Consider the following 19,854-nt stretch of genomic DNA (forward strand, 5'->3'; position numbering starts at 1 on the left):
GAGAGAGAGAGGAAGAGAGAGAGAGGGAGGGTTGAGGAGAGAGTGTGAGAGGAGAGTGAGGGAGAGATAGAGGTGAGAGAGGGAGAGAGAGAGGGGGAGAGAGAGGGAGAGAGGTGAGGGTGTGAGAGGGAGAGAGGAGGTGAGAGAGAGGGAGAGGAGAGAGGAGAGGAGAGAGAGAGAGAGCGAGGAGAGGGGGGGAGAGGGAGAGAGAGGCACAGGATCCCACATGAACATCCGTCGTCTCTGCATCAACACTGATCTGTTGTTTTTTACCGGTGTTTGTTGTTTGTTTGTCTGTTGGTAAAATAAGTCCAAAGGTAAATGTTGGTGGTGTTCTAGAACCTTCTGGATCCAGGAATCTGTTGAAGGATTCCTAGAACTCCACAACAGCAGCAGTGGACTGTCTCTGTGGACCAGTGGTTAGTGGGTCTGTCCGTTAACACAGAGGTCGGGGGTCGGAGCCCCCCAGGGACGGGCTTGTCTCTGTGGACTTTGGACGAACCCACCTTTGATCATGCTGACGTCGTTTGGCTCCGTCCCCGATGGCCAGGGTCACGGCCTGCTTGAACTTCTTCACCAGCTGGACCACCTGGGCCTTCTGCAGCGGCGTGACCCTGCAGCAGATCACCGTCTGACACATGCACGCCGTCCTCAGCAGCTCCAGCTGCAGATCCTTCTCCAGCGCGAAGGCCTGCCTGAGCAGGAAGGGCCCACCGACATGGTCAGATCCTCTCCACGCGCCTCGGACCGGAGAGAACGGCGCCGATCTTCTCACCAGACTGTGTCCGTTGATGACCAGGGCGTACTCTCCATCCACCTCCTCATCCTGCACCGTCTCCTTCTTCTGAAGCCAAAACAAACCTGCTCGACTTCGAGTCACCGACGGTTCCTCCGCTGCCTCTGGACACATTTTCCTTCTCGCGTTCCTACGAGCAGGGAGAACGTGGAGACGGATGGAGGACACAGCACATCTGGAGCAAACAGCAGCAGACGGACTCACCGCAGCTCCTCTTTGACTTCTTCTGCTGTGTTCGCTGACACGATGAAAACCTCCTTCATCTCCTCCCTCAGCATGTTGCAGGAATAACCGATGTTCTCGGCCGTCTCTGCGTCACAGCGGAGGAGCGGATGACTCTGGTCTGACCGACGACGTGACGACGACTCGAGACGCGGGTCCACACTCACCCTGTTTGTCTCCTGTCAACACCCAGATCTTGATGTCGGCTTTGGCCAGCTGCTCGATGGTCTGCGGGACCCCGTCCTGCAGCTTGTCCTCCACCGCTGTCGCCCCCAGCAGCTGGAAAAAAGCCATTTCATCCATTCACCCAGCGAGTTAAATGAAGGGAAATCAACCTGAGCGTCCCCCGACTGGGGACTGTCGTCCTCAAGAGGAACAAAGAGTGTGAAACAATCAGAAGTCACGTCTGAGAACCTGGGCTACGACAATAGATACGTGATTGAGATAAACGTCCACCAAATGAACATGTGAAACACAAGACAACCCCAGAAACCAAAGCAGACGGTCCACAGATTCCAGAAAGATCCATCAGAGCATCAGAAGAAAGAACCCAAAGAAAAGATCAAACACAAAGCACTTGGTGCAGCTATAGATGTCACATGTCTCTGACCTTAGTTGTATTATTAGTATTATTATTATTATCATCATACAATAACAATAACAATAACAATGATTGTTATTGTTATTGTTGTTGTTATTATTATTAGTATCATTTAAACAGACTTAATGGTTGCAGAGACAGACTATTTGTCCTGGGGAGGACTGACAATCATCCAGCAGACAAACAAACCTGCAGGTCTTTCTCTATTTCTTCATAGAGCTCATCGAGTCTTTCCTCTCGTCCGTCCATGGCAGTGCTGGCCTCATGGTGGCGCTGCATCCACCCCTTGATGTAGGCGTCATCCAAATCCTTGTACGCCAGAACCAGCGTACGGAGGCCGCCGCCTGCGTACTCCTGTGGCAGGTCGTTTGAACGCACTTTCAAACCAGAGACATGAACTCCACACACATCCTCGTTGGCGGTCGGACCCCCACTCACGTTGAGGTGGTCGGTGGTGACGTCCAATCAGCCCCCGACAGGACGGGGTGCAGCCGCTCGTAGACGATCGTGTCGGCTCCTTTGCAGAACAGAGTCAACTTCCCCTCGGGGCTGCGCACTGGAGACAGACGAGTTTGGACCTCAAAGCCTCATCACCGTCACAAGCGGGACAGACGCTGCTGCTCTCACCGATCACCGACATCCTCTTGCGCACATTGTTGAAGTCCAAAACGGCCAGAAGGTCGTAGGTCACCTGTCGGGCCCAACTCCACCACCATGATGCTCTCTGGTGTCCGTGAGCGGAACACAAAGCCAAAGTTTCTCGCCGCGGGTAACCAGAGCGCCCTCATCAGGAGACTGCGCCTGGTAGTAGAGCTCCCCTGAGGGGTGGGGGGGGGGGACACGATATGAAACGGTCGGTGTCCTCGAGTTTGACCTGTTTGACCTTTTATAGACATTTTAATACCAGTGAAAGGTAACTGGTGTATGAAAAGTGGCAGGTTAAGATTGGTCTTCTTTTGGTTTTATAAAATATAGAGAAATGTCAATAAATAAAAACAAACTAAATACGTAAATAACATAAAATAAAATACAATCACTCACCCTCTGTCTTTTCCTCGGGCATGACGGTGTGACACAGCGCCAGCAGGCGGAAGAAGGCCTGTGCTTCTGGGTTTCCCTCTCTCACCGTCTCCACCAGTCTGTGGTCGTGGAAGACAAACTTTGGATCCGCCAGGCCGGTTCCAGGAGAAGTCCACTCTGTCCCGTGTTCTGCACAGATGAACACGCCGACGTCACCTACGGGACACCGACCCACGCAGACGCTTCTTCTCCTCTCACCTCCGTGACCTCCAGCCGTCGTCCAGAGAAGTCCAGCAGCTCCCCCTGAGTGACACAGACACCGTCAGCGCACGTTGGGCGCGTCGGCTCGCCCGCGCCGCCGGCCCGCTCACCGTAGGCTTCCCGTTGATGGAGCACTTGTTGAAGGTCATGATGTTCTGCGTCAGGGGTCCCCGTCTTGTCGCTGAAGATGTATTTGATCTGACCCAGCTCCTCGTTGAGCGTGGTGGTTCTCGCCATGCGCAGGGAACGTCACTCTTGGTGTAATACATCTTCCTGTCCCAGTCGATGAAGAAGCTGTTCCCGAGTCGGATGATCTCCACGCTGAGACACGCAGGAGAGGAGACAAACCGGTCAGACGGCGGACCAGGAGCTTCTGATGGCTGTCGGCCGTGGGCCCGGACCGACCTGACGTAGAGGGAAATGGGCACCACCGTGTTGAGGACGATGACGTAGGACCAGAAGGAGAGGAAGGAAGGACGAGAGGAGAGGAGCGTCCCACCCGGGGCTCACGGGGGGAGGAACACGGTGAACACCGAGCCCTCCCTCGTCTCCCAGATCGCAGTTACCGACGGCCAGAACGGAACACATGGACGCCAGGAAGCCGAAGATCTGTGGGGGGTCCAAGACATCACACATCTACAGAGCGGAACGAGGGGCCGGATACGCACATGACACAGGACCGGGGTTCCTTCAGATGGGTTCCTCCAGTCCTATCATCGCTGCTATGAATTCCTCTTGGCGATGGATAAAACCGTCTGTCTGTCCTGTCTGTCTGATACTCACACACAGCACCAGGACGTTCATCAGGTGGTCGATGCTCGTCCGTTTGAACGTCGTCTTGCCACTGTTCTGCATCAGCTTGGTGTCAGGACCTGAAGTGTTCGGTCAGACGTGCACAAGTTCATGAATGTCTGCTCGTCTGGAGCGTGACTATCTTCCATGACTGCATCCCCTGGCCACTGTGAATTATGATATTATCACATATATAATACTATTACTCAACTACGGTTCTTCTTTTTTTCTGTTGTTTGACCTGGTTGTGGACACGGACTGTATATAAAACGTGGAGAGGGGGATCTGCGATGCCTCGTTTGTATCTTCTTTTTCCGTTAAAATATTTGTTTCTTCCTGCTCCAACTTTATTGTGAGACAGTAAAGGATTATCTTATCTTCGTATAGAGCGGTTGGACAACGCCCCCCTGCAGGCCGTTACAAACAAAACACCGTCATCAGTCATCATTCAGTCTTTTATCACCTAACTAAACGAGACGTTTGCGGTGGGCGTGTACCTCCAAAGACCACCAGCCCGAAGCACCACTCGGTGTTCCTCAGAGTGCAGCCACGCAGCAGCACCTTGTCGTTGTCCAACGCGTACGTCTGTCCGTCCAGAGACAGGGTCCCTTTGAACTTGTCCAGACGGTTGTTGGGCGGCTCGCATCGCACCTCACCTGACGGACGTGGCAGCGGCTCATTGAAACAATCGGGGGGGGGGGGGGGGGGGGGGGGGGGGGGGGGGGGTGATGATGAAGAAACTGTTGGGTCCCTTCCTCTCACCATTGAAACCAGCCAGAGCGTCGGTGCTGTCGCCCAGATCCCCAGTGACAGTCAGAGCCTGTTTGACTTTCAGGTTGGTTTCCCTGCGGAAGAGCGCGAGGACGAGAAGGTGTGAGTGTGTGTGTGTGTGTGTGTGTGTGTGTGTGTGTGTGTGTGTGTGTGTGTGTGTGTGTGTGTGTGTGTGTGAGTGTGTGAGTGTGTGTGTGTGTGTGTGTGTGTGTGTGTGTGTGTGTGTGTGGTGTGAGTGTGTCAGAATGTGAGGACACACCCGTCCAACTCGGCTGTTTCCACGTAGACCAGGTTGAGGGGTTCGCTGCTGGACAGCAGCAGCAGGTCCGCCTGCAGAGAGGTGCACGTGACACACACGAGGGGCAGCAGACGCTCGGCGCGGGTCGCGGGTCGCGGGTCGTCCCACTCACCGTGACAAACTGATTGTTCTCCAGCTTGACGATGTCTCCCACCTGAACGTTCATCCATCTGTCACTCCGCAGGCTGACAGGAAACACACAGAAGACGGTGTCCGATGTGAGGACAAGCCCTCATTGACGGAACTACGTGTGTGTGTGTGTGTGTGTGTGTGTGTGTGAGGGACTCACGCTCCATCAATGAGTACGTCCACCCTGCGGTTATTCACCTGCTTGTCGCTCTTGTGTCGGTTCTTACTCGATTCAAACACAAACACACTGAATCAACATTCCACGGCGTCGATCGGAACGAGGAGGTTCGTGACAGGTCTGTGACAGGTCTGTGACAGGTCTGTGACAGGTCTGTGACGTCAACTGACCAGGTCATCGCTGGCGTCTTTCACCATGGTGATGGACAACACCAGGATGAGAGGGACGGCCGTGGTGAACCAGGAGAGAGAGGAGATCTGTGGGATTAACTGTCAAGAGAGAACACACACACACACACACACACGTCTCATACTAGATTTTACACACAAATCAAATGTTCTAGAAGCTAAAAGCAGTCAAGGATCAAACTCTGTTGTTTTTTCATGAATGTATATTTATAGTTGCTCATTTCTCCTCCTGCCAACCTTCCAAACAGTTTTAATACGACCGACCCTTCACAATAAAAGTACTTTGTGCATCCTGGTGGTGAGGACACGTGCTGCACGGGGTCCATACGTAGAGATCAACCTGTGTGACGTCCATTGTATGAGTGCGTCAGTGAAAACATGAGACGTCTACCTGCAGGACAAAGAGGAAGAGGAAGTAGCCATTGGCGAGACGCTGGAACTGCTCGAAGAGGTTCAACGGCAGGAAGGAGAAGATGTTGTATTTGGAGGTTTTTGATGGTGTTATTCTACAGCAGAGACAAGGACACAGTGACACCGGGGTCGGTCCGCTGATTGTTCCTCTTCATTTCTGTACTTACGGCATATTGGTAAGACAGGTTGAAAGATCTGTCATTGGCTCGCAAGTGTCTCTCCTCCTCTGTTGGTGACAGGAAAAGAGGGTTTGAAGATCCCAGAGCAAACTGGAGAACAAGTGTGTTCCAGCTCACCTCTCCTCTCCTGCTTCCCACACAACTGGCCAAAGTACGACTGTACGGATCCCATCTTCAGCTCAGGTTCTCCATGTTTCACACCTGCAGGGAATCACTGGTGTTGGATTATTGAGGCGAACGGTCACTTGTCTGTCGTCCTAGTGCACCAGTGACTTGTCGTTGGAGGGAGAAGAGACCTGCAGCTCACAGTGGTTCGTCACCGGTAAACAACGATGGAAACAACGATCCGGCGTTTGTCAGATTCACTGCGGGTCCGAAGGACGTCGTCATTGAAACAAACGCTGGGACTCCCCAGGACTTTATCTGTGCTGCCTGTTCAACCATCCTGCCACTCCCTGTTCAACCCTTTGAACCAGAGTAAAACCTGAGACACAGATTGAGATAAAACCAGACACTCGTTCTCCTTTTTGTTCTCACTGAGGACTTGTCTGCTTTGTATGAAGACTTTCACAAAAACAAGAGGATACATCTCCATTCAAACGTGTATTTAATTTCCTCGTGTCAGGACGGTTTCCATAGATTCAGTGATTCAGGCCTGAACTTTGATTCCTCGTGTTTGTTACAACAACAGTAGGAGCCGTTGAGTATCTGACTGAAGGTAAAAAATGAGCCACATACCTCGTATGAAAACAAGATTTCCTTCAAATCCTTCACGAACAGAAGACTCATGGCCCTGGAAATGCAAACAAAACTAAACAGGAACAATAAAGGGGAAATCCCCCACTTGTCTCCAGTAGAAATCTTGTGGTCCTCCGTAGGTTTGGACCCCTCCAGTGAATCAATGTCCAGCAGGATGGACAGGGGAGCGAGGGTGCTGGGTTTCAGGTTCACGTAGGAAGAGCCGGAATCCCCTCGTGTCCAGGAGCTCACAGCTTGAACAAACACCGCAGCGATCTTTGGACCATGGTGAGACTGGAGGGGAGGGGGGGGGCAGGAAACAACAAGACAGGTGGAAGACTCCAGCAGCCAGTCAGGGGCCGCTCAGGTATGAGAGGCAGCCTGAGGTGGGGACTGGTTTCCTCCTTCATTTACACCGAATCATCTGGTCCACTCTCTGTCCAGGGGCCTTCGACGATGGAATTTAATACCTGGGCTAGAAAACAAACTGTCGTGTCGTCCGGGGGGGGGACCACTAAATTAGTTAGTGTGGTGTGTGTGTGTGTGTGTGTGTGGTCCCCACTGACAAACACACAACAGTCTGTGTTTGTATGTGCACAGATGAAATATTCATGACACATTTGAATGAATGTAGAACATAACGTGTTATACTATATACTGTATACTGCATACAGTATACTGTATACTGTATACAGTATACTGTACTATACTACATGCTGGATCACACAGATGTCGAGGCTGAAAATATATTTGAATCAGCTGAAAGTGGTGACAGCGAGAATTCATTTGAAACTGGTTTATTTAGTAAGACAAATCTCCCCCTTTGTGGGGGGGGGGGGGGGGGGGGGGCAGTGCTCTGTAATAACAATAAAAACATGACAGAATTAAAAAAAAAAAGATTTAAATAATTAAAAAAGGGCACACAGAGATCCAAGTGTTGATCTGAGAAAGAACGTGAGTGCAAACAGTTGTAAATACTTATCAGGTACTTGATAGAAAACTCCTCAGTGAGAACGTCTGCATGACGACAACGTCACCACAAGTCGTGACAACAACAGAGAAATGCAGCGTTTGTGACTGACGACGCAGAACGTGGGTAACTACCGTACTGGGGACGCGGTGACAGTGTGACAAACGTAGAAAACGTAGTAAATACAAAAACAAACAAACAAACAACCAGATCAGAAGGTGAAACATGGCACAAGGATGGTGTATATTACAACATGGCCAAGAGCCTTTGGCCCTCCAGAGACATTTCGTTCATTATTGGGGGGTTAATGTGTGTGTGTGTGTGTGTGTGTGTGTGTGATCGGTTTTAAAAACGTGCACACGCCGAGGTTTAATTGAGAAATTCAATAAAGACGTTACGCATCTCCTTTTTTACAATATTTGTCACTGGCCGTGTATTACTACTGTTACACTGACATCAAATCGTACAGTGACAAAAAAACAAACCCTCACTGACATGTGACCAAAGATAAAAGTGGAAAATGAGAAGGAATCGGATTTGACACGTTACAGGAAAGAAAGGGCAAAAAGGGAAAAGGAGATAAAATGACCATTAAAAGCTCAGACGTGATTGGTGGAAGTAAGGCCACTGGAAGGACTCGACGGTCGGGGCTGAACTCGTCACCTGAACGCTATTCTACTGACACACGCAGACGGTTGTTGTTTGACCTGAACACGTCAGAGACACGTCAAAGATGGCCGCCGTCCCACTCCTGTTCACTGAACACGTTGTTCAGTTGTTGTTGCTGTTTTAAAAACTTTATCTCGTAAAAGAAGAACTTGTTCCCTCTGACCAACGTGAACATGATCATTAAACAACATTTGTACATATCGGATCAAAAATAAATATGTATAAAAAAATAAGTTACGGATGGTTTCATGTCGTGACAAGGCACACGCTCAGGTGACGGGGGGGACATAACATACTCTTCTAATTATTCTGGCCATGTACCTTTTGTGACATCATCACCTTCCCTCCCCTGAAGCCGCGTACCAGTCCTTCATTCGTCACTTCACACATTCACAGTTTGTGTAAGGCATCGGACACGTGACCGGGGCTGGCGGGCGGGGAAAGAAAACCACGGCTGCTGGGTGTGTGTGTGTGTGTGTGTGTTGTGTGTGCAGTAGCTGAATTAATGTGAGTCCAAATATCCAGAGAACGTGACGGTGCCAGCCAACAGTCAACAGCAGCTACGACACATCAGAGATTCCGGAAGCCGTCAGCTGCAGCGACGGTAACTCCCTCCATCCATCCGGACGCGTTCCATCCCACCTCCCCCTCATCGGCCCTCCTCTGCCGATCTCGTCTCCGACTTCAGACGCACAAATTCTTTGGCCACGTCATCGTTCAAACGCTGCGAGAGGATGCGCATGGCGGTGAGCCCCGTGTCGTCCATGTGGACGCAGTGGCCCAGCGGGCACCAGCAGGCGCAGCTGCCTCTCTCCACGATGTCTCTCAACTGGATCACGGCCAAACCCACCACACGGTCGGCGCGGCCGAAGCAGTAGTCTTTGACGCAGAGCTGCAGCTCGTAGCAGTCGAAGCCGTCCTGGTTCCCCAGAACACTGGACGGAGACAGAGAGAGAACAAGAGAGAGAGAGAGGAAACGTTTCAGGAGCTTCTTCAACCACACATGAACCAAACAACCAGGGAAAAAAAGCCCTCGTCCACCGATCACGTCACCGTCCTCCATTCGTCGGTCAACAAACTGGACTTTGAAGGAGTACAATCCTCAGTCGTCAATGAACCCTGCACGGAAACGACCTGCTTACAAGTGGAACGTCTCGTTGAACTTCGGGGACCAGCAGTTGTTCTTGGACTTGGTCTGGAACCTGCGTTTCTTGTCGCTGAGGTGAGGCCCGATCATGGTGAGCTCCACGAAGGGTCGGAACATTCCGGACGTTTGCCATTTCAAGTCGCTGGCTCCCACAACTACACGTCAACACATGGGAGATCACATTAGAAGGTAGAAGGTATTCATTTATTCACCCCACGATGGGGAAAATCACACCGTGAAAACAAAAAGTTGTTCACGTCTTTGTTGGTTCGAACAAACACTTTTTTTATTCACTCCAAGTGTGCGCTGACCTTTGACTGTGACTTTACGCTCTCCGTTCTTCGGGTGCGTGTGCAGCTCAGTCTGGACGGACACCTCCCCGATCGGCTTGTCCACGCCGGCGCCTGACTCAACACACACACACACACACACACACACACACCGTGATGATGTTTGGATTCATGTCTCAGTCACAGGAGGACGATGGAGTCCGTGCAGATTGTTTTCACGTGACAGAACGACCAAACTAAAAAAACAGTAATGATGAGAGAGTGGGAGGGAAGGGGAGGGGGGCTGGGAGGTGAACCTACCCCTGCTGGGCTGTATTTTTTCATTGGGAGTTAACCTAATACCCTTTCCGTTGTGCACTGGCACAGAGGCAGCACAGGAGAGAAAGAGAAGAAGGAATCATGTGTCAACAAATTCGACTTGAGCAGAGAAGCAACAGAACCACGGCAGCTCTGGCGCCCTCTGCTGGTCCTCCAGTGCGATGCGGTGTGATGCGGTGTGATGCGGTGCCTTTACCTTGGGTGTGTTGCGTCGTCACAAAGGTCTTGATGAGCGTGTCGGTGGTCTGAGTGTAGAGGGACAAGGCGTGACGCAGCGAGGACAGCTCCGGACTCTTCTCCAGGAACGTCTTCTTCAGACCGTTCCCCCCGGCGTGGAAGTATTGCTGTGAAGGAAACAAGAAGGAAAACCAACAACAGCGTGACGCACCTTCACTTTGAATGTTTCTTGTGAGGAAAACGTTCTTGCTCTTGGATTTATTCCTCTCATACATGATAACATGAGGGTCCACAACCCTCCTGATGAATGGGTGAACAGAGCATGAACTCATCTCTCCTGCGGTGGATGAACTGACCTTGATGGTGTCCAGTGCCACATCCATCACAGCGCACTGCCTGGGAGACAGGCTCTTAGCCTCCCCAGACATGTGGTCCTACGTGTCCCAGTGACAAGCACACAGATCAGTTTACTGACTCAGGCAAACGGGCGCTGACTCAGCGGAGGTGGGACACCACGGAGGAGACGTGACCATACCTTGAGTTTGGACAGCTGACCCAGTTCCTTTGCAGCCGAGAGGATCTGTGCCCCCTGGAATTCAAAAAAGAGGCGACACACATCCGCTTTCATTTTCTGCACGTGAAACAAATCAGGTCAGAGGCTCGACAAACGTGTCGGCGGTGAAACCAACGGGCTTACAAAGGTGTCGTTGCCCTGAGGCAGGACGATGGTTCTCTCCAGGCTGCTCATCACGATCCTCCACAGCTCCTTCAGCACGCGCTTCAGTACCGTCTTCTCACACACGGCGGCGAACAGCGTTAACCTATGGAAAACAAAACAAAACAACAATAACACATACACAAGTAACAAACACTGAACAATTCACTGGATGTTTTCTTTCCCTTCTACACGGCACTTTCTTTCAGCCTGAAGTTCATTTTGTGGTGGAGCTTCTAGATCTGAACCCTCCCACTCACTTTCCATCCAGGAAGTCCATGAGCGGCCGCAGCATGTTGTCGGAGTCGGCCTCCACCTGGTTCTTGTTGCTGGCGTTGAGCGGCCCTTTGATCTGACACAGCAGCGACGACATCTGACGCATGCACTCGTTGATTTTGCCCTGGAAGCTGGAGACACACGAGGCGGTGAGCTCGGGCGCCGGGCGCGACCTGCGACGCGTGCGTGGGTCCTCGTGTCAGTGCTCGTCTACCTGTTCCCGAAGGTGCCGCTGAGCTCGTCCAGCACGCTGTTGAGTTTCACCTGCAGGTCGTTCAGTAAGTCGCTGGCCTCCGTGTCCATCTGAGGAAACAGGACAGAAGACAACAACTTCACACAAGGTTTTGGCAAAATTAACCTCCTTTAGTTTGTGTGTTTCAGTGACTCTCTTGTAGCCGAGAAATGTAAGAAAACGTTAGAGGACGACCAAGAAAACCTTTGTCACAGCAACTTTGAAAGGAAAACAACAACAGAATATTGTACACATTTTCTACTGGGTGGGGGGGTGACAGCCAGTAGATGGCGCTGATAAGTGGTGGCTCCAGGATCTAAAGGAGCTGGTTCATCTACGGCCTCATCAGCAAAGACTGAAAAGTTTCTGCCCGGTGGCACAAGGGGAAGAAAACAGGAACAAACATCTTCTGTTTGTTGTTTTCCACCTGCACACTCACCTTCTTCTCTTCAAATGCACTTTGAGTCTACAGGACAGAGGGGGGGACACACTCTGATGTTACTCAGTACATTGTTTGTTTCTTATGAATCAAATAATAAAACACAGGTCATTGTAACACCCACCTTCACCTTGTCAGCCTATTGCACACAAAGGAAACAAAAATTACATTAAAAAAAATAAAGGATTTTACTGCTTTAAGGAGACAAGAGAGCGCAGACTAAGGGGAAGTCTGGGAGAATACCAGTGGAAGAAGGGAAATCACCACGTCACATGTCGGGCACAGGGCGGTGGTGAGAGCGGGAGAGAAGAACAGAGGGAAAGTTCACACGACAACAACAAACCTTAACCTCTACTCCCTCATCTTCCTCTCCTATCGCCTCCTCTTCCTCACTCTCCTCAAACTACAGGCGATGGCGAAAAACACAAAACACATCTGAGCAAACATCCCACTGGTCCGTTTCCATGACAGCGAGGTGACGATATGCAGTCATGTGTCAGAACATGAATGCATACTCAGGGAACTTGCCTGCCATGCTAGCTTTCTATTGTTGCTCTAGAAAAAAAAACAACAAAAAAGAAAAACAGGAGAGAAAACAGACCATGTGACGTGTGTTCGTAGCGTGAAAGAAGAGTATTAGTTCACATATTTCATGTTAAATATTAGTTTTGCATTTACTAATAAATAAGATAAATGTGTTTTCAGTTTGAGGGAAACGGAACGATGGCGGCACACTGAGTTTCCTCCATAGCAACACACACGAACCCAGAGCCGAGTCTGACCCGTCACAATCAAAGTCTGGAACCACGACTTCTCCAAACCAAAGGTCACTTGTAAGACGACAGTCACACACGCTGAGCACGGAGCAGATGGTCCCAGCCGCCCCTTTGCCTCGGGGCGGCTGGGACCAGTGAAGCTGAGTCAAACCACATCCAATCTACATCTACAACGTCTACGTCTACAAATCTACTTGGTCAACAAGGCTGCTTGTGATTGCAGTCAAAGATCTATCATCTATCCATCCACCATCTACAGCACCCACCTCCTCCTCCTCCTTCCCTGCTTCGACCTGCTGCACACGTCAGAGGAGGAAGGACAGAGTCAGTGGACAGCCGCTCCGGTGTCCGTTCTCCTGATCAGACTGAGACCGACACCCACCTCTTCCCCGGCCTCCTCCTCCTCCTCTTCCTCCTCCACCAGCTCGTCCCGCTTTGATTGTGACGTGAACAGAGAGGTGAAGTCGTGTCCAACAACCGACCAGAGCTACGACTAGGACCAACTCGGTGGTGACCTGGACTGACTGGTGCTACGGGTGTCATCTATCAGTGAGACACACTCAACCACCTCTACGGTACCTACCGACGCTTCCTCTGTGGCAAGCTGACGGACAGAACACACACAAACTGTTGACCGCCCCTGGAACATCTCTCCATTCATGGACGACAATGTCGATTCACACGGAGTTCGCTCCGCTGGCACTGGGCCATTATCAAAACGTGACGTCACAACAGCTTAAAGTTCCGTCTCTGTCTTCATGTTTACCTGTTTGGCACCCATGGACTCAAACATCCTCTCCAGCTGGATCCGTAACTGCTGCACGTTATTCATGAGGACACACGGCTGCAGGGGCGAGCACAAACATGTGGCGTCTGCACATTTTGGAACGGAAATGTCTGTGACCTGGAGGTCATCGCTCAGATCACTCACCATCTTCTCCTTGTCGATATACGACGGAAAACTCTTGGTGAGAATGGCACTGTACTTCAGGAGAACTTTGGCAATAGTCTGGGACGAGGAGATGAAGAAGAAAAACACCACGGCTGGTTTAGAAAAACCAGACGCAGCTCAAACGACGTCGCTCTGCCGGCTAACGGACGTTACCTTGGAGAAGCGGCGGCTGTACTGAGCCATGACACTGGGGTCTGGACATTCCAGTTTCTTGATGATCTCAAAGCTCTGGTTGAGCTGGGTGAAGACGTCCACCACCGAGCAGGAGAACAGAGCGTGTTCTGACATCTGCTGGAACTGACACGGAGAAGGAGCAGCAAAATGAAGACCATGTCCCGAGCGCACCAGCGCAGCATGTGTGCGTATCGTCTTACTCCGTCTTTCTTGTCCCTCTCGAGGGCTCCGTGCATGAACTCCATGGACACGTCCTCGTTTTCATCCAACCACTGCAGCACAAACTGTACGAACCATCTGCAGAGGAACAACAACAACAACGGCTTTTCCAGGTGTTCTGTTCCTAAACAACACCGGTCGACTCACGATGGGTAGTCGGGGACGACGTCCGTGAAGTTCCGCAGCTCCTTCACATATTCGTTGTAGAGCCACTTGACCTTGAAGTGCAGGTTCATGTAGTCGGTGCTCTTACACAGCCGGTGCTTCTCGTGCTCTGCGGGCACAAAGAGCATCACGGGTGCTGAACGGACATGAACAGAAGGCGCTGCTGCGCCGCGGCAGCTCACCTTCCATCCCGTACTTCATGTCCTGAGAAAACAAGGTCCACATGACCTCTGCTGACACCTTCCCTACGTTCAGTTCTTGAGGGAACCTGGAAGGAGAGAGACAATCTGACATGTGGAACCACGGGAATGCTGAGTATTGATAAACTCCTTCAACTTTCAGACTTGTAGTCACTAACTGGTTCAGCACTGGTGTGTACGAGTTCCTGTCCTCTTCGATGATGGACACGATGAGCATGATGAGTTTGGGCCAGAAGTCCAAGTTCTTGATGCTGGGCCCCTGCTCCTCCAACGGGATCTCCTCCTTGCTCTGCATCACAGACAGACAACTCTCATACATCGACTGAAAAAGACAAAACAACAGTCCAACGGACGTCGCCTGCTCGTGTTTTGTCCACTCCACAGATGGACGCACCGTGTCCATGGGCTGGTACTGGCGGCTGTACAGCTCGTGGCAGTTATTGAAGATGTAGTCATACGTGGAGTTGAGACAGGCTTTGACGCAGTCCCTCACCACCTGACTGGCTCGGGGCGGTGACTGCAACTCCTGGACCTGGACACCAGGTGGAGACAGAGACATGGGCAGTGAACAGGTGACACGACCTCCAGAGGGTCCCACGTGGAACACGGCAGCTACCTTCATCCTGAAGAAGGTGATGCTGGTGAGTAGATCCACGGTGGATTTTAAATCCTGCAGGCGATCCTTGTTGCTGGCGGGGAAGTGGTTCTACGGGAGAAAAACACACTTTAGAAAGATGGTAAAAAATAATAATGACTCAAGAGATTCAGTGACTGTTTAGGTCCTAAAAGGTACATTGACATATGCACAGAATTAAAAACAGCAGCATAAAACCACTTTTTCCTCCAGGAGTTACATTATTGCACCTGAGCGATTCCATACACAGCAATTATTTATGAATATATGTGTATATGTATATCTACTGCTGCTGTCACTAAGGACTCAACGGACCATATTCCACTACTGTCACAGATGATAAAATATAAACATATGACATGGCTGTAAAAATAAACATCAAATCACATCGAATCAAGTATTACTCAACATGAAGACAAGACACCTTGCATTGGAAAATAAACCAATCCAGAAAAGAATTCAAACATTTCAACTCATTAATCACCTTCTGCTGTAATGACTGAACAAACACTCCATGTACAATCTGTACTACCAATTTATTTATGCATTTTTTTCCTTTTTATTGTTAATACTTGGGCCTGATTAGTCTTAGGAAGTCTTATGGTATATGTCGGTATTTTATTTTGTAGTGTATACACTGTAGATTAGGTTTACTTTTTGTCTGGACTGTGTCCAGGTTTTTATGTCCGTTTATGTATGCATACTGTTGATCTACAGTATGCACCACTACAACCAAGGAACTTCCCCGTTGTGGGATAAATTAAGAACAATCTGGTGAAAAATCATTCCTCTCGTACCCTGTAAGTGGAGAGGTCAATGCGCAAAGAGTTGTGTAACTGGTCCAAGAGCTTGACAAAGCGTTCTTTCTGTGGTGAGAGAGAGGACAAGAGAGAAAAGAAGTCAGAAGTAGTTTGAAAAGGATACAGACAGAGGTTGTACACACGTAACCGAGACACGCAGACACACACATAGTACTGAAGGCTGATCTGTGTGTGTGTGTGTGTGTGTGTGTGTGTGGGGCAGCACAAACCCCGAAATTGGAGGCAGCAAAGCGGTCGGAGGCGGACACGTTGGTGGAGGCTGTCGTGTGGGCGTAGAACGCGTTGATGTTGGCCAGCAGCGTGCTCATCACCGCGGGAACCCCAGGACACATGTACTTGGACGACAGACAAGCAAAGTGCCTGGAAACACAAGTGTGACGGACAAAAGACATGTCACAGGTCCGTCAGGGCGCCGTGAGCAGCCTGTGTGTGTGCCCCCCCCAAGGGTCTTGTTTGCACTTAATGATCCTCCTTCAGAGCAGTCATGTGACCTGGGTTTCCACGTCCAGGCTGAGGGACGAGCCCTAGGGGTGTGATCTGTGTGAGCGATGGGCCCGGGAACGGTTGTCTCATCGATACAGATCCTTCCTCTGCCCGTCAATGATCGACTTTTGTTCACTCGGAGGCCGACACGGAGCGACATGAGCAGCGGGAGCGGGGGGGGTGGGGAGACTCACGTCATGGCCTGGTAGATGGATTCGATGCCGTAGCGCATGGCGAACTCATCCACGATGTCCTGGGGAACGTCGTCAAAGTAGACTTTCCACGAGTCATCTCCGCGGGCCTCTGGGATTTTCACAGAACCGTGTCCATGTACGTCGGTGTAATAGTGGAATAGGTTCTGGAAACAGACGGAAAACGGAACGTGAGCAGCTGCGGCAGCAGAGGAGCAGAGGAGAAATACGTCGGCACCAGTGATTGGATCTTACGGTTTAAAAAGACATTGAACATTCTTCTTTTGAACGAGGCCGGTTCCAAAGATCTCCCGTCATATGGGATCATTCACAGATGTGCACTCAGCTTTGGGGGTCAAATACCTCGTGCAAACAGGTGTACTGGACGTGATACGGAGCCACTTTCTCCTCTCCCTTGATCTCCACGTTGATCTGGAGGCGAATGGCACCCGACACCGCTGACTTGTCCGTCCTCTTCTCTGTGATTCAAACACAAAAACGCGCCTGTGTACAAACTGGATTCATTCCAAATGTGCGGCACAGAGGCAAATGACAGCGGGTCGGTGAAGGCAACACTAATCACAGGCTATTCAGTGTGTCACTATTGTCGGGGGACGAGCCTCTCCGGTCTGACGGCGGTACACAGACGACACTAATCGAAGTCTTCCGGCTGACGGTGCGGGAGCCAGCGGCAGTGGGCTGCATGGATCCATGCCTGATCACCACCGACGCTCGAGCCTGAGCTTTCCTGGAGGTGGAGCGCCCGCTCGCCCTCAACCCTGCTATTTGCCCTGACAGCTACGTCGTTAGCGGTAATTTATACGAGCTGGTCCAACGGTCGATTCCTGAGTGGAGCGCTGCTACGTGATAATCACACATAGGGGGCAGGGAGGGGAGGGGGGGGGGGGGGGGCAGAGATCATGTGAAACGGAAGAGGACTGATTCAGTCAGATTCCTGCGGGACAAAACGAACATGTTGTTGATGTGATCACAAGAGGCTAACGCAAGAGATTAACGCCAGAGGAAAGGGAGAAGATGAAGCAGGACGTCTGTCAACATGACGCATCAGAAACCACTCTGTAGTATTAGGTGGTGATTTCAGGGACGTATTCTCCGACCCCCTGTAGGATGACCTCTCCTTCCCGCATCTACTCTCCTGGAGAAGAACACTGACCCAGGTTGTACCAGACGTCCATCTCTCCGCTCAGCGTTCGGACCTCGATGATGCTCTGTCCCAGGAAATCATCGGACTCTCTCTTCAGACGCTGCTTCACCCTCGACTTGATGTCGTCGTCCTCGTCCCACACACGCACTTTGATTCGGTCAGAGGAGTTGTGGCATTCACTAAAAAAAAAAAACATGAATTGACTGACCGGTTAATCTCCATGGAAAATTCACAATTTGATCTTGGCTGTGATGGAATGATGAGGATTCACTGAACGACCAAGAAGAGTTGGTGACTCACAAGTGATACTTCTCCTCCCAGACTGGGTTCAAGTTGCCATAAATAGTCTTGGTTCTTTTCTTTGTCTTTCCCACCTGCACGGTGACGTACGGGTCACTGGAGCCCGTCTTGTCCTTGGCCTGGAGTCCTTGAGCACAAACGACTACAAGGATGATGGAGAGACAGGAAGGTCAGAGAGGGTCAGACAAACTTCTTGTTCATCCTCCTCCGTGGGATACCTGTGATGGTGATCTTGGCGGACCACTTTGAGGTTCCGTCCAGCACGTTCTGTTTGATGGTCTTCATCTGCTGGGCGTGGATGGTCTTACTGATGATGAACACTTCTCTGATCAGCTCAAAGATTTCTGGTTTGTTCCTTTCCCTGATCTTCATCCTGTCCTTCATAGCCATGATGATATTCTGAGTCCGGTCCTCAGCTCCGTGTTTAGAGCTTTTCTCTGCAGCGCCTGAACATTCCATCAGAACAAACACACAAACACACACACGCGCTATCATGTCGGGTTCTGCTCCACCATCGGCTTCGTGCCAGGTACTCACGCTGCAGGCAGTCGGCGTTCAGCAGCTCTTGGCACTTCTCATGACACTTGACGCCGCACTCGGAGCATCGCATGCCCTGTCGGGCGATCCCCCACAGCAGCCCCTCACACTCGTAGCAGTAGGTGGGGGGTGGTGGCGGTCCACACCTCAAAGTTGTGTGGTGTGGTGCAGGAGATGGGGTAGATGAGGGCCTGCAGGGTCTTCTTGTAGACGTGGTGTTTCTGTGCGGAGGGAGACAGACTGTCATGGTTGGAATCATGGAAACATCAGAGTTGCTGTTGTTGTTTTTTAAAACGACTCACCAGCTCCTCGTCTTTGATTGAAGAGCGTGCAGCCATGGCAGACGCGATCCCAGCCTTCCTGGCTTGGACGAGGGACTGAACAAAAGGGAAAGACTTTCTTAAACATTTTTAAACACCAAACAAGCATATCCATGTCTGAAAGGAAGGTCAGCATGGGTCAGATGGTGTGTTATCGGGGGGGGTCAATGGGGATATCAGAACGTGTCTTCTTTCCAGAGGGACCAGAAAACCTACAAGTCGTGGTGAATATGGTTAGTCATTGTTTATGTCAGTAGGGTGGAATGATTTGTTTGTAATGAATTTACTATCAACCATGACCAAGAGGACACATGCAAAGTCTTCGGTTTTTATTCAACAGAGGAGCGTCTAGTGGAAACATGCTTCAGACTTGTCTGAGGGAGCTACTGTTTGGTGGGTCCGACTGGATATTTGGCGTTAGTAGCAAAAGGACTGGGTTCTATGAACTTACCATAGCCTGACCAAGGAGAGTGAATGCATTCAAGAGAATTGTGGGGGAATAGTTTCGGGTTTAAGAGAGGAGGGAGAGAGACATTAGCATATCTGTCTACATCTGTTGAAAACAAACTCATCCCACATCTCACAGGTGATTTCTTCGGTGGTCTCACAAGTATAAAGAGAAGCAACAACACAGACGTGACACATACGGTGATTATTCATGATTAACAGGTCTGCACTGACCACATCGCTGACCAACGGGATCGGCTTCCTTTTACGCAGGTCCGGCATGCTGTCGATTCCATACAGACCTGATCCGCCACTACGAGTGGACACGGGAGTAAACGAACGCTCACATTAGTCACACGGTGTCACGGCCACATTCGCTGCAGCAGCAAGTCAGAAATAAAATTCCTAAAGGTGTACGGTGTGAGAAGCACGTGACTTACCCTGGTTTGACCCAGGCCTGGCGAGCGTTGGGTTCTGCATCTCGAACCTACAACAATTCAAATCAGAGCGTTAAGACAGTTTATGAAAGTCACGTAGGCTGAGTTTGACCTCTGTGATGTCGCAGACATATAAAATAAAAAAACGTAACAGGTAAAGATGTATCTTAAGGCAAGGGGGGATATCCACAAGTGACAGAATGAAAGAATGACGTG

At 50.6% G+C, this 19,854-nt stretch overlaps 2 protein-coding genes across 2 annotated transcripts in view; both read right to left on the reverse strand.

Moving 5' to 3' along the window:
- The window catches only part of LOC144739575 (putative phospholipid-transporting ATPase IM), a 10,636-nt gene extending 4,618 nt beyond the window's left edge, over nt 1–6,018 (reverse strand). Inside the window, 30 exon segments of the mRNA XM_078622510.1 lie at nt 507–528; nt 530–691; nt 776–926; nt 1,001–1,106; nt 1,186–1,297; nt 1,809–1,973; nt 2,058–2,084; nt 2,087–2,175; nt 2,247–2,316; nt 2,318–2,386; nt 2,388–2,437; nt 2,661–2,793; nt 2,795–2,816; nt 2,881–2,942; nt 3,011–3,064; nt 3,066–3,137; nt 3,140–3,221; nt 3,306–3,460; nt 3,462–3,509; nt 3,684–3,772; nt 4,190–4,348; nt 4,455–4,537; nt 4,723–4,793; nt 4,874–4,946; nt 5,051–5,112; nt 5,239–5,337; nt 5,648–5,749; nt 5,751–5,762; nt 5,835–5,893; nt 5,964–6,018. Coding sequence (XP_078478636.1) covers nt 507–528; nt 530–691; nt 776–926; nt 1,001–1,106; nt 1,186–1,297; nt 1,809–1,973; nt 2,058–2,084; nt 2,087–2,175; nt 2,247–2,316; nt 2,318–2,386; nt 2,388–2,437; nt 2,661–2,793; nt 2,795–2,816; nt 2,881–2,942; nt 3,011–3,064; nt 3,066–3,137; nt 3,140–3,221; nt 3,306–3,460; nt 3,462–3,509; nt 3,684–3,772; nt 4,190–4,348; nt 4,455–4,537; nt 4,723–4,793; nt 4,874–4,946; nt 5,051–5,112; nt 5,239–5,337; nt 5,648–5,749; nt 5,751–5,762; nt 5,835–5,893; nt 5,964–6,018 — 2,515 coding nt within the window.
- A 2,854-nt stretch (nt 6,019–8,872) lies between these two features.
- On the reverse strand, nt 8,873–19,483 carry LOC144739576 (protein unc-13 homolog B-like). The gene is given in 31 exon segments (XM_078622511.1): nt 8,873–9,158; nt 9,366–9,525; nt 9,682–9,774; nt 9,961–10,017; nt 10,175–10,322; nt 10,512–10,589; nt 10,691–10,735; nt 10,841–10,976; nt 11,131–11,277; nt 11,361–11,449; nt 13,360–13,437; nt 13,525–13,602; nt 13,699–13,842; nt 13,920–14,016; nt 14,086–14,212; nt 14,286–14,371; nt 14,462–14,592; nt 14,698–14,835; nt 14,920–15,009; nt 15,735–15,803; nt 15,968–16,118; nt 16,436–16,599; nt 16,796–16,911; nt 17,607–17,776; nt 17,898–18,039; nt 18,116–18,343; nt 18,435–18,561; nt 18,563–18,655; nt 18,737–18,811; nt 19,206–19,211; nt 19,436–19,483. Coding segments are annotated over 31 exon segments (3,597 nt in total).
- Nucleotides 19,484–19,854: the final 371 nt, after the last annotated feature.

Source organism: Lampetra planeri, unplaced genomic scaffold (assembly GCF_965212315.1).
Source record: "Lampetra planeri unplaced genomic scaffold, kcLamPlan1.2.h2 scaffold_1579, whole genome shotgun sequence".
NCBI lineage: Eukaryota > Metazoa > Chordata > Hyperoartia > Petromyzontiformes > Petromyzontidae > Lampetra > Lampetra planeri.